Source organism: Anas platyrhynchos, chromosome 9 (genome assembly GCF_047663525.1).
Source record: "Anas platyrhynchos isolate ZD024472 breed Pekin duck chromosome 9, IASCAAS_PekinDuck_T2T, whole genome shotgun sequence".
In the NCBI taxonomy this organism is placed as follows: Eukaryota; Metazoa; Chordata; class Aves; order Anseriformes; family Anatidae; genus Anas; species Anas platyrhynchos.
The window spans coordinates 18,492,471-18,504,522 of record NC_092595.1 but is presented as its reverse complement, the minus strand read 5'-3'; the positions used below and the strand labels follow the sequence as shown (position 1 = coordinate 18,504,522).

The following is a 12,052-nucleotide window of genomic DNA, read 5'->3' as shown; positions in this document are numbered from 1 at the left end:
GGCCCACCTCATAGTTCACATCAGGGCTTTAGAAGGGCTTAGGGCCTCTGGCTGCAGATGGCAGAGACACATCAGCACTGGAGTGAGCCTGCTCCCAGAATTGCAGCAGCCGCAAAAGGTTTTTCAGCCCTCGTTCTAAAACATCTACCATGTGGATGTGTTCTTCTGGTTGTTCATTTTTTGTCTTTGCATTTCTGCTTTGGCTGATCATAGCCACTAAAAACTGTGTTTCCTATTTCAGACAGAATCCCACATAAATGGAGAATTCCTCCCTCTCAGGCAGGCAGCTGGCAGCAGTCAGTCCATCAGAGTGGGACCTCGCAGCCCTTGTTTGCTCCTCTGCCGTGGATACTTTCCTAAGGCTTGCCTCGAGCTCTTCTCTCTCAGGACCCACCCAATCCACACGAGTGGTTGGGAAGGTGCACAGCATGGAGCAGAAATACACTTTCCCAGGTGGCCCACACAGCACTGCTTGCAATGGGATCCTGTCTGGCCGAGGACAGGCAGGCACTACCCAAATGCAACTCCAGACTGCTGGCCTGCTGGAGGAGCCTGCCCTTGGCAGGCAGATCCCTTCCCGCTCAGACTTGCTCTGAGATACCCATTCGTACCGTGGGCTGACTTTCTAAATTGACTTGTTAGGCAGCTGGAGCAATGCCTGCCCCACATTTAGGGAGGGAGAGCTGTCTCTGTGCTGGGTGAGGCCTCTCTGATCTGTGTGCCAGGAGCTGTATATAGACACAGACAGTTGGATGAAAGGTGAAAGGTGTGTAAATTCTCCCCCAAGGGGCTGGGATTGAAGCTGTAAAACCAAAAGTTTACAGAAACACTTTAGGCTCAGTCTGGAGTAGCCATGTTTCCCTAGAAAACCAATGGGAGCTGAGAGATCACAGGCTCCCACCATAGTGGTGTTTCACTTTGGAACAGTTGGGTGGTTTTGAAGCAAATTTCCAAACCATCATCACTCTCAGTGCACTGTATCGGTTGGCAGCTCGGTTTCTGTGCATGCGAGACTGGGTTCATTTTAATCAAAACTGAATCAGGAGTTCTGCTCTAAGGTTGCACCAGATGTACTCCGATTGCAGAGAAGACCGTGGTGGTCAGAAGCAGCAGACAGTTCTCTGGACAGCTGTGAAGCACATGCATGGCTGCAGGTTTGGTCCAGGCGGCCAAGTCTACCTGGAGGTAAAATCCTTGAGCAGCATATGTGACAGATGTAGGAGCCTCAAAACCAACTGCTTCAGCCAACTCATCTCCTCTATCACACAATTATTTTCTGAGATATCTGTGGGCCTTAAGCTTATGTGACTTTGAGCCTTTGGTGAGTAGCGGCCTCAAGTGGGTGTTGAAGTCTGGCTCTCCAGGGACAGCAGATCATAACGCGTTGTCCCACACCTACAGCTGCACTGTGGCAGACACCGGGGTGTTTGGAGGCTCTACTGTGCCAGGAGAGGGCTAGGTATTCCCGCTTTGCTGCAAGGTCTGCATAGGCTACGAGGAAGAACACAGGCTGCTTTTTTGTATGTTAGGTGTTTCAGGGAATGGTCAGAATGACTTTCTTTCTCCACTTCTGTCTGCTAAGAGCTCCATTGGGACATATGTGGGGTTTCCCTGGGGTTGCTCTGAACTAGAAGGTAGTTGCAGCCATCCCAGGACCCTCTAGGAAGGCTGATGCAGGGGCAGGATGGTGTGGGTGTCTGCTGGGGCAGACTGTGCTCGGCACTGCGCTGGGAGGCAGAGCAGTGACAGATTCACTGCAGCTGTCAAAGGAACAGCAAACAGCTCTTTTCAGGCTTACCGCCAAGCTGCAGTGTTCCTGCTTTCCTGCTCCTTCTTGCCCAGCTGCAGTTATCACCCAAATTGCGTGCTTCCCCAGTGAGTCACTGGTGCCCAGGGGCACCGTGCACCACTTCCAGCGGGATGGCGCAGGCTTCCTGAAGGGGCAGAGATGCTCAGCAGAGCCTCTGCTCTAGTAGGAACATCTCTTGGCCTGTTGACAAGAGGCCAGGGCTGGAAAAAAAATCCTCCTGAAAGAAACAGTTACTCTGCAAAAGCAAAGCATCTCCAGGCTACAAATTAATCTTCTCAAGCAGTGCATATAAAGAGGACGCTCTTTACAAATGTGCTGGGAAATAAAGTTTCCTCTTTCAGAAGTATCAGCATATTCCAGACTCTGGAGCAGATCTTTGAATGCAGAAGCTGTAGGGATGCCCAGCCGCACCTGCAGCATGCTGAGAGCCTGGCTTACACGAGACCACAGTTTGGAGCAGCCTCTGTCCACCACTGCTGGTGGGAGAACCTCCAGCCCACTGTGAGAGGGGTATCTCAGGTTTTCAGATCTCCTCCATTGCCCCTCAGTTAATGTGCTTGATTCCATTTCAGCATTGTTTCAGATCCAGCAATCCTAGTGCTTTGGTGAGGTTTGAGCCCTTGGCCTGTTGTTGCCCTTGCAGCAAAACTCGCCATGGCTCCGTGATCCCTAACGTGCCTGCAGTACCACATCACCAGGCAGCGCGCTACTGAGCTGCACTAGACCTCAGCACACAGCTCTCTCTTTTAAATTACCCCCAAAATGACATGATGTTCATGCCAGCTTCATGCTTTCATGTTATCTTTATGTTAGCTGCAGGAGGACGAACTGTGCTTGGTGTCTGGCACGGGAGATGCACTTCAGCATGAGCTCAGGCAGCACGGATGCTGTGCGTTGTGTGACCGCGGCAGTTTTGATCAGGTAGTAAGGCCTGAACTGACCTTACCCTTGCCAACACAAGGACAGAAAAGTAGGAGGGCAGCTGGGTGGGTGTGGGGCTAAAGATGCAGGGCAGGTGGGGAGCATGAATCAGATAAGGCTGAGGGCAGGGGGAGGGCTGGGCCTGACCCTGTCGGGGCTTTAGGAGAGGCTCCAGGGGCAACAAGAGGATGTTTGTGTAGAGGAACTTTGAAGAGGTGAGTGCTGGAGTTAGAAAGTCAGTGGAGATGTGATTCACATGATAGTTGCTTGGAGAGGTGCTTTTTAACTCCTGGCTCCTCTCTTTAATCTGTGCAATCCCTGGCGTCTTGCTGGTGCTTTTCATCTGGCGATCTCACCACAGTCACTGCTCCCAAGCAGGAGATGTGCAAAACTCAGGTGCAGAGCAATTGGAACTGGGAGCTGGGCTTACACTCTCTCAGCTGTCTTGTGGGCCTGAGTTTTAGCTACTGCCACACACCCCTGCTCTGTAACTGTCTGCCCTGAAACAAACACAGGGCAGTTGGCACCCAGTCCAAATCCATGGGTAAGATAAGCTGCGCTGATGAGCTCAGAGCTTCCCTCTATTTTTGGGGGTCTGTGTTGGCAAGCTTGCTTTACACGTGGACCTTTCTGCCCCAGATGTGTCTGTGTCCCTCAGGCCTTATGGCCGAGGGAGAAGGGCTTGCTGCAGCGGCCTTCTGGTGAGTGTGTGCTCCTGTGTGTGGTGCCGAGCTGTGGGAAGCACCGGGAGGCATTGGTCTGCTTTTCCCCAGAGAATTTTGACAACAACACGTCTGGTTGGGAGAACCTGTCTGTCTTGTATTGCTTTAGTTGTGTTCGATGGTCTGCATGGCTCTTCTATCACACCTATCAAAATATCAGCACTTTTCAGGAGTGGATGGGGCGATGTGATCGCTATCCCGTGTGGATCGCTTGTTCTCACAGCCTCTCCAGTGGGAACAGCGCGTATCTGGAAGTGTTTTGCTTTGTACTTTAATATTCACATAGGCTGAATGTTTGTAGGGTAGGGCAGGGGGCAGAGAACTGTGAGGTTCTGTGGTTGCTCCTGAGTTATTCCCACAGCAACACAGGGAAGTTCAGGCTGCTGTGGGAGCTCCTCTGTCCTGAGGAGCTCAGCTGTGGCTCTCCTGGCTTACTTCACCGTCCTGCAAAACATCTGCTCCTCTGAACTGCGTGGAAATGATTTCTTGCTTTCTCCTTGGTTTGTAGGAGGTGGAAGGAAATAGCTTGAGCAGTGGGAGGTGGTGTGACCACAGGCAGAGGTTGTTGAGGGCGAGGTGGGTTATGCTGCAGAGGCTGGTGCGATCCGTGCTCCATCCCCAGCTGTGTCTGACAAAGGTGTGTCCGTCCAGTGCCACGCTGAGGTTTTTGTCACCTTCCAGTTTTGTGGTTGTGTAAGGCTTGCTTCTGCCTTCACATTTTTTTAACTGAGAATTATTCTTACTGCAGCACTCTGGTGCAAAGTCCAGAGGCAAGAACGTACTTAGAGCAGGATTTGCTCCGTTCCATCAGCAGCCATCAAAAATGGTGCTCGTGGCCCCACATGGTACGAGCTCCACCTCCCGAAGGGAATGCAGCTCTCCTGGTGGGCTCCGGGGCTTCAACAGCCACCGGGAGGAAAACACGGAGGTCTTGGCAAAGCTGGGGGGAGGCAGCGGTGACCGATGTGGCTGCTCGGTGTGGCTGGCCAGGTCCTGTGCCAGGGCTGCGGACGTGTCTGCGTTGTTAATGTGAAGCCTTCTGAGTAATGTGCTTTACAACACACCTGGTGTGCCAGGAGCACAAGCTCTGTATCAATGCAGAATGAATGTGGGAAGGCTAGCACGCTGTTGGGTTGCTCTGACAGCTGGTGAACCAGCCCTTTATGGCACAGGACAGCATTTCAGAGTGTGGCAGAGCAGGTGGGACAGTTCTCCAGCCCCAGACATGAACCCCTTTGAGCTGCTCTTGGAAGTCCAGTGCTTTCTGTGGCAGTGGAATTGGGATCGAGCATACAACATTTCCTTGGCTGTGTTAGCCATGGAAAATGTGACGCAAATGTTCTAACGTGCTCTTTTAACTCCAAATGTGCAGCAAGACTTGTGACACCTAACACAAGGACCGAGGGAAAGTCTCAGAAACAGACTGAGTTCCCAGGCTCTGGTACGTCTGTGATTAGTGCCCCAGGCAGCAAACCGCATTCCTACCAGGGCTACGATTTATAAATGAAACATCTTAGTACAGGCCCAGGGCTGGCCTCAGCTTCTGCTGTGTTATTCGGGAGTGTGTGAAAACTCCAAAAAATGTGACAGACCTTGGGTTAGGTTCTCAACACAGCATTACTCCTCCTGAGATGAAATATGAGAATGTCTCTGCTCAGATAGGAATGTCTACACTGTAAGCTGGGAGAAAATGGCATATATGTGTGTGTATATACATGTATATACACACACACACACACAGACACACACACACACACATATTTATAGTGGTGTATATGTAAAGGGAAGCTGAAGCTTTTGGTGTTCTGCTGTCAGCGAGCTTCCCCAAAGGAGCACTTTGCTGTCTAGCTACAGGCAGTTGCAGTCACTGCTGTGTGGGTGAAAGCAGTTTGAAAATGTTTTGCCCCCACATTGCTTTTATGTGGGGTTTTGCAAGGCCGCTTGCTTTTAACTGTGAAGGGTTAGGAGCCTGCCCCTCCTTGGGTGCTGGAGAGGTCACGCCAGCAGTCTGTGGCCTCGTCCTGCCAAAAGTGAGTGCTCAATGAAAGCACCGACTGAAAATTTGCCTTTTGTTCCCTTTTTAAGCAAAGTGTTCGGCCCCTGTTGTTAGCGATCTGCAGGGGCTCAGCACCGCTCCTACGTCCCAGAAGTACTTTGGTCTGGTTGCTGTGGGTGGCTGGAGGACTGTGTGGTCAGAAAGGGGCTGTGCCAGCGTCCTCCCAGTGAGAGGAGAAGAAAGGGAAAGAAAGGGATGCCCTGGAACCCCTGAGCTGCATGTGCTTGGGGGAAGAAGGCATGCTAGGAGCATGTGAGGTCTGTTATGTATTGTGAGCCTCTGTGCTATCTTAATTGGGAAAGGACTTGGTCCTATTTCCTGAGAAATAAGTGGGAGTTTTCATGTTGGTTTCAGTGAGAGCTGCTCTGGGAACACAGTTTGTATGACCAGAGCTGCTATGCACATGGGTGGTTTGCCCACCTGAGCTCAGAGGTTTTTTTATATAAATCAGTAATCGCCTTGTGTTAAAGCCACATGGGGGTCCTGGGCCTCAGATCCAGCCTTCTGCATGTACTTAGTGACTGCCTCTGCTCTTTAATGCTCAGTTCACAGATGCCCATTTGGATCAGCACTTTGGAAGGGGACAAGCAAAGCCCGGGATCTGCAGCAGGCTTCCCAGCCCTGCGTGTGCTCCATGTGCTGCGTGAGATTTGCTGCATCCAGTGGCCACTTCTAGCGAACAGGTCGGTCTGTCTGTCTGTCTGTACCCACACTGGGGAGTCTGGTCTGGGTGCTTGTCATGGCCATTTCCAGTGTGTGCGTTAAGAGCTGGGTGTGCAGCATCCCCGCTCTCTGCGCCTCCAGACCGCTCCTGCCCTGGGCCTGCAGTCCCAGGTGGGAGCTGTGCTGCGACCTCGGAGGTGTCTGAGCTCTGGGTTGAGCAGTGGCACAGCCAGCAGCCCTGGGACACCGCTACCAGGGCGTAGTTTTTTTCTTTCCTGACAGCTGGTGATGTGCAAAGGATTCTGTCTGGCCAAAGCAGGTTTTGTGTGTAGGTATGTGGCATGGAGATGGCTTAAAACGAGGCCATTGGTGGGAAATGAAGGCAGTGACAAATTAGTGTCTTGCACTCAAACTGTTCCTGGAGATTGTTGGCCAAGCACTGCAGTCTCACTTTTCTATTTTTAAATCTCTCACCAGCTGCTATGTGACCCTTCCCTCCACACCCACAAAAGAAAAAAACCCTTACCGATTAGAAACAGGAAATAATAAAACTCACTAACCACAAAGGATTTTCAAATGCATAAAGTAAACAAGCAGAGATGGTGAGAAATACATATTTCCCACTGATCTCTTTTCAGCACAGTAACCATAGCTGACAATTACAGTCACTGGGGATTTACAGCTTTTTGGGGAAAGTATGTCTTTAAGTTGATGCTGTCAAAACATAGCAAAGTATTTTCAGCACACCAGAATGTTTCCTAGCCCCTCTCCCAGCATAACAGGGAGGTTGTCAGACGTGTGATAAGGTGAATTACTGAGATGGTCTAGGAGGAAAACTGTTAAGTTTTGGGCCCCGTATTGGGTTGGGATCTGTTCCTCTTTGCTGCGCTGTGTGCAGACCTCGGTGCTGGGCAGTACAGGTTTCTCTAGTGGGTGCAGAAATGGGTGCTGAGGTGGTGGTGGGGCTTTCTTGAAGCTCAGCAATATGTAATACTGATTTCTGAAGGTCTTCAATGTCTTTCCTCTTTCAGGACCTCATTCACTTTGCCTGAATGTTTTCACAACCTGTGAGTGTCCAGTGGACTTTGCTGCTGCTGTTTGCATGGGCTGGCCCCAGTCCCCACTGTAGTGGGGTGGGGGTGATTTGGGCGTGTTTTCTATATTGCTGTTCCTCTGGAGGTTCCCTTCACTGAAAGTTAATTTCATCTTGGGGGAGTCCTTATTTTCAGTCAGAGAGTGGGAACTGAGGTTGCACTAAAATAGGTGCAGTTCTACATTTCATACAGAATTGCTTTCTTACCCTCCAGTTCAAGAAATCTGCGCTGCTACACACCAATGCTGCCTCTTTTCATGTAAGCCAGTTGTTGCTCCTACCACCCTTATGTTACCACTTCTAATAGCTCTTCAGGAGTGATGGATGAAAGGGACAGCTTCACAGAAAAGGATGCTAAAGCCAGAGGTGATGTTTTTCACTCTTTCAACACATCATCAAATAGATCACACTGCATAATTAGTCTCTCTGAACTGGGGATCCATTATTTAGTATGCACAGTGTTTGTTTAAGAGATCCTTGCTCTTTTCTTTTAACTGTGAAGGGCTTTTAACTGCCTTTGAGTTGAAAAACTGTGACCAAATGTTGTCAACAAGTTAAGCAGATTTGTCCTGATCTTACTGGTAGGTTATTTCACCTTCTGCCCTTCAGAGTCTGTCTGCAACTCCCTTAAAAGTAAAACCTCAAGTGTTGGCCCAGGTTCATAAGCCCAACTCTTGTTTGTGGGTTGTTTTTTTTTTTTGTAACTTTTAAGTATTACCATGATCCAGGTGATTCTTTGTGTATGTGTGTGTGAGCATGCGTGTGCTGCTTTTTCTACAAAGCATCAGGGTCAAAAAAACTGAACACTTTCAATTGCTTCAAGGAAAACTATTTGTGAAAGAAGAAAACAAAAGCAGATTCCCAAGTATTGTGTACTCAGAGCAGACAGAACAAGGCTGGGAGAAATATCAATCATTATCTTCCAAAAGTTTATTTAGAATAAACAAAATAAAAATTCCTAAATGTAACAATATGTAACATATATTTACACTTAGCTCACTAATTTAACAGTTGTATCAGCATGGTCAGGCGTTGGAAACAGCACATCTAAGGTGAGCAATACAGATAGTATTTCTGAATAGTCTAAAACGTCTAAACAACATCTTTCCCTTTCTTTTTTTTCTAGTCATTGCAGCATTGTTACAGGAATCAGAACTGAAATAGTTGCGCAATAATACTATTATTAAAAAAAAAAAAAAAAAAAAAAAAAAAAAGGGAAGAAGAAATTGACTGTTTACTTCTTTATCCGGTGAAGTGATCTCAGCTGCGACGTGAGACCCGAGAGGTAAGCTTGGTGTAAGAGGGGTTGTTGCTCATTGTCTTGTTTCTTTATTAATAGAAAGATAATTATTTTAGGAATGTAAGACAAGAAAGTTATATAATTAATATACACTAAAGAACATGAGAGGATTCTATACAATAATTTAGACGTATTAAATAAATACAAAATAATAGCAGCCTTCTACAATGCAGGCTACACATAGGTTTACTTCGGCTTGAAGTACCCTGGTCTTTAGTACACCTACAGGAACAGACTTGCTCCACAAGTGTTTTAAAGAAACATATCTATAAGATACATACATAAGTGTCTAAGGTTAGGATAAACATTTGAAAACACATTTTACCATGGTCTCCACATATCTAATGACCCCATACTAGGGTTATTATGGGAAAAATTCAGCTGCAGGACCTGTCTGGGAGGCACAGCATCGACCTGGCTGAAAACCGACAGCAAGGGCAGCTGGAATGAATTTTTGAAAGCCTGTTTGTTCTCCACTGGGTAGAAGTGCTCCTGAGATGGATTTGTGCTGGGAGTGTTCCCCTTAGGGCCCAGTGGGGTTTTTGGCGTCAAGAGAGGCTGCTGAGATGGGCTCGAAGATCTTAATGCTGCTTTGCAGGTGTCTTCACCAGACCTCGGTAAAGATTTCAGCAGGTGGTTTAACAGACGGGCCCCAAGTGTCTTGTCCATCCACTCGCAGGTGAGGAGAAGGTTGTGGACCTCGTGCATGCACTGAATGTATCCAGTGCTGTACCTCTGCTGAGCTTCAAGGCCCACTTTGGAATCAGCTGCATTGAACAGAAGGCAACTGGAGTTGGTAAGTGTGTAAAACCTGCACGTCCAACTTAAAAACATTTGATACGGTCCTGTCTGCATTGGCCCCTGTGGGGGCTTATTGCTGAAACCACACTGAGCTTCCAGCTGAAATCATTGCAGGGGGGCTGCAGCAGGTCAGGGCCCTGCTGCTCCCAGGGTGAGGCAAAAGCTCTGCAAATGGTGCAAGTCAGAGCAGTGGGGTCCAGGCTGGAGGGGGTACAGGGCTCAGGTGTCCTGCTGGAGTTTCCCACTGGAACAGGGATATCTCAGGGAGCTTCCCTGCCAGTCTATAGCTGCCTTTTGGGGCCCTTTTAAGACACTGGGAGACACTGAAAAATGTATTCTGTAAGGCCAAGATACTGGCTCCTGGAGTAGAGTAGGTAGATTGCTTCCTGCCCCGTTTTCAGCCTGATTTAAATCGCTTGGGCTTTATGATATGTTAGTGCTTTGCAAGGTTCAGGGGGAGGTGGTGCGGAGAATGAGCTGCCTGGCCAGGCCGCCCCAGCATCCTGCTGCCCACCAGCAAGCAGAGCCAAAAAAGAACAAAAGGAGAAACCGGCACTGGAAGAAAAAGCTTCCGTGGGTTACCAAGTGTTCAGCTCCATCTCCCCATCTAGTGGTGAAAGCCAAGCCCAGACCTCAACTCGGGCCTCAACAGGTTTGAAGGAGGCTTTTGCCAAGCTGCCAGCTAAAGGCTTGGAGCTGTGCTCTCCTGACACCCCCAGGGCTGCCCTGAGCATCAGGGGCTGTAGGGAAGGTGCACTTACCCATCAACTTGCTGTTTTGGATGTTCTGAAGGTGTTTGACTGTCATTTCGAGGATGTCTGCTTTTTCGAGTTTAGACTGCTAATAAAGAGAGAGTTCAGCAGCTGAGAGGCCACGATGTATTTGTGCAATGCCAAGTTTCCCAGAAGACAAAGCCCCCTGCCTGTCCCCCCAAAAGCCAAACAATCCCCATCAGCAGGACAAAATCTGTGTAAAAGTGAGCACTTACATCCAGGTGAAACGCACCCACAACGGTCTCTTTCAGTTGGTCCAAGCAGTTATTGATCCTTTCCCTTCGCTTCCGCTCAATGAGAGGCTTCCTTAGCTGGCAAGGAAGAGAAAAGGAGGAGGAGGAAGAATTGCAGATGATTTCTTTTTCACCTCTCTGCTGCAGTGGAGCGAGGGCCTAACAGGGCTGTGTGGGCTTCCCTGGAGCCAGGAAGGTCAAATCTCTGCGCGAAACCAGCGCGCAGCGATGCGGCACTCGGCAAGTTACAGATGGGGAGCTCTGGTCTCTAGCTCTGGTAAGGGCCTGTCCTTTGGGCCGTGCTAGGTCTGAATTCTCTTACTTACACTCCTATTAACCACAGCTTACCCAACTGAAACCAAAAGACAGAAACCTTTCTAAGGCAGAGAAAGGAAGCAGAAGAAAAACACCAACACCCACGTGGGTTAAATTCAGAGAAAGCATCTGTATAATAAGAGGATGCAAATGTTGTGTTTCTCTTTCCTAGAAGTCCGTAGCCCCCATCGTTCACCTGCCGAGTTCCAGCGTCCATCCGCGCGTGGGCTTCCCCTGGGACCTACCTTCCTTTCCTCCTTGGTGCTGGAGAGCTTGTGCACGCCGCCGGCTGTGGCTGCGGCAGTCATTGTAATCCAGCCTGGCCGCCCTGGCACGCTGTGAGGACAGGGACGTGGAGGAGGCACTCGGGCAGTAGGTCGCTCCCTGTCCCTACAGGCTCTCTGCCTCTCCTCTGCTCCTCTGCTGTATTTATAACCCAGAATTAGCATGTGAAAGGGGCCTTGCCTTGGCGGGACTTCTTTTCCCACACGAGGGGTCGAGCCCAGAGGTTTGTGGCCATCAATCAAAGCTGACAGGTCACTGCATCTTTTCAATGACCACGCCGGCCCCCCCAAACGGCGACAGATGTCCAGCCTCCAAAGCTTTGCTTTGTAGGGATCTTTTGTTAAGGAAGGAGGGAAGCAAAATGGGCGCGCTCTGAGCAGCTTGCGTGGCTCCTTGCTCAATTTGCACAGATTCCCAGGGAGGAAAACAATAGCTGGGAACCAGTCGAGTTACACCTGGGAAAATGCCTCCCATGGGTCTTTCTTTTCCCTGCATCTCCTTGAGCCAGTGCTGCTTTTTACCTGCTAACCTGAGCCTCAATCACTTTAAATCTTTGAAGCAGCCTCTTAATTTAATAATAGAGTGCTTGATCGACCAGTTCCTGCTCCTGGGAGTTGTTATTGCAAGGCAACGACGATCGATTAAAAACTGTTGACAGCAGACAGCTACAGAAACATTGTATTCATCAAAAAATCCTCTAGGGAAAGCACTTCATTTGCCTCTTGAGAACCCAAATTCTCTGCTGTACGCAGCTAGATGTAAGAAATACGAAGCTCTTCTAATTTTTGACTGCCGTGTAGTATTTAATATTAAACTTACAGACAATTGCACATGCAAGCAAACCTAGAGGTGAGTTCGGTCCTGCTAATTCTGTGGGACTTTTACTTGTTTGCTTTTTTCCCCCTTTCATGCTGCCAGGAGTCTGGGGTGCTTTGGGGGGGAGGGTGTTTTTGTTTGTTTCTAATCCTCTGAAATGCTAGTGCGGAAGCACATGGGCCTTCAAAGCAGACTTGGCACAGGATGAGAATGTGCCTTTATGCTTCCTCACTTCTGTCTGGTTTTGAGGGGGAGTATGAAGGC

General features: G+C 49.2%; 1 protein-coding gene across 2 annotated transcripts; it reads right to left on the bottom strand.

Annotated features, from left to right (window-relative positions):
• Window positions 1–8,549: 8,549 nt before the first annotated feature.
• On the bottom strand, window positions 8,550–11,136 carry LOC110354299 (transcription factor HES-4). 2 transcript variants are annotated; one of them, XM_021278160.4, is made up of 4 exons: window positions 10,933–11,136; window positions 10,355–10,450; window positions 10,128–10,206; window positions 8,550–9,332 (listed from the first exon to the last, which is right to left on the bottom strand). In XM_021278160.4, exons 1-4 carry the CDS (start codon window positions 11,134–11,136, stop codon window positions 8,887–8,889), a joined length of 825 nt encoding a protein of 274 aa, XP_021133835.4. In that variant the 3' UTR covers window positions 8,550–8,886. The 2 variants fall into 2 exon arrangements, with proteins under 2 accessions (XP_021133835.4, XP_071898393.1); XM_072042292.1 differs by having other exon boundaries at window positions 10,128–10,203.
• Window positions 11,137–12,052: the final 916 nt, after the last annotated feature.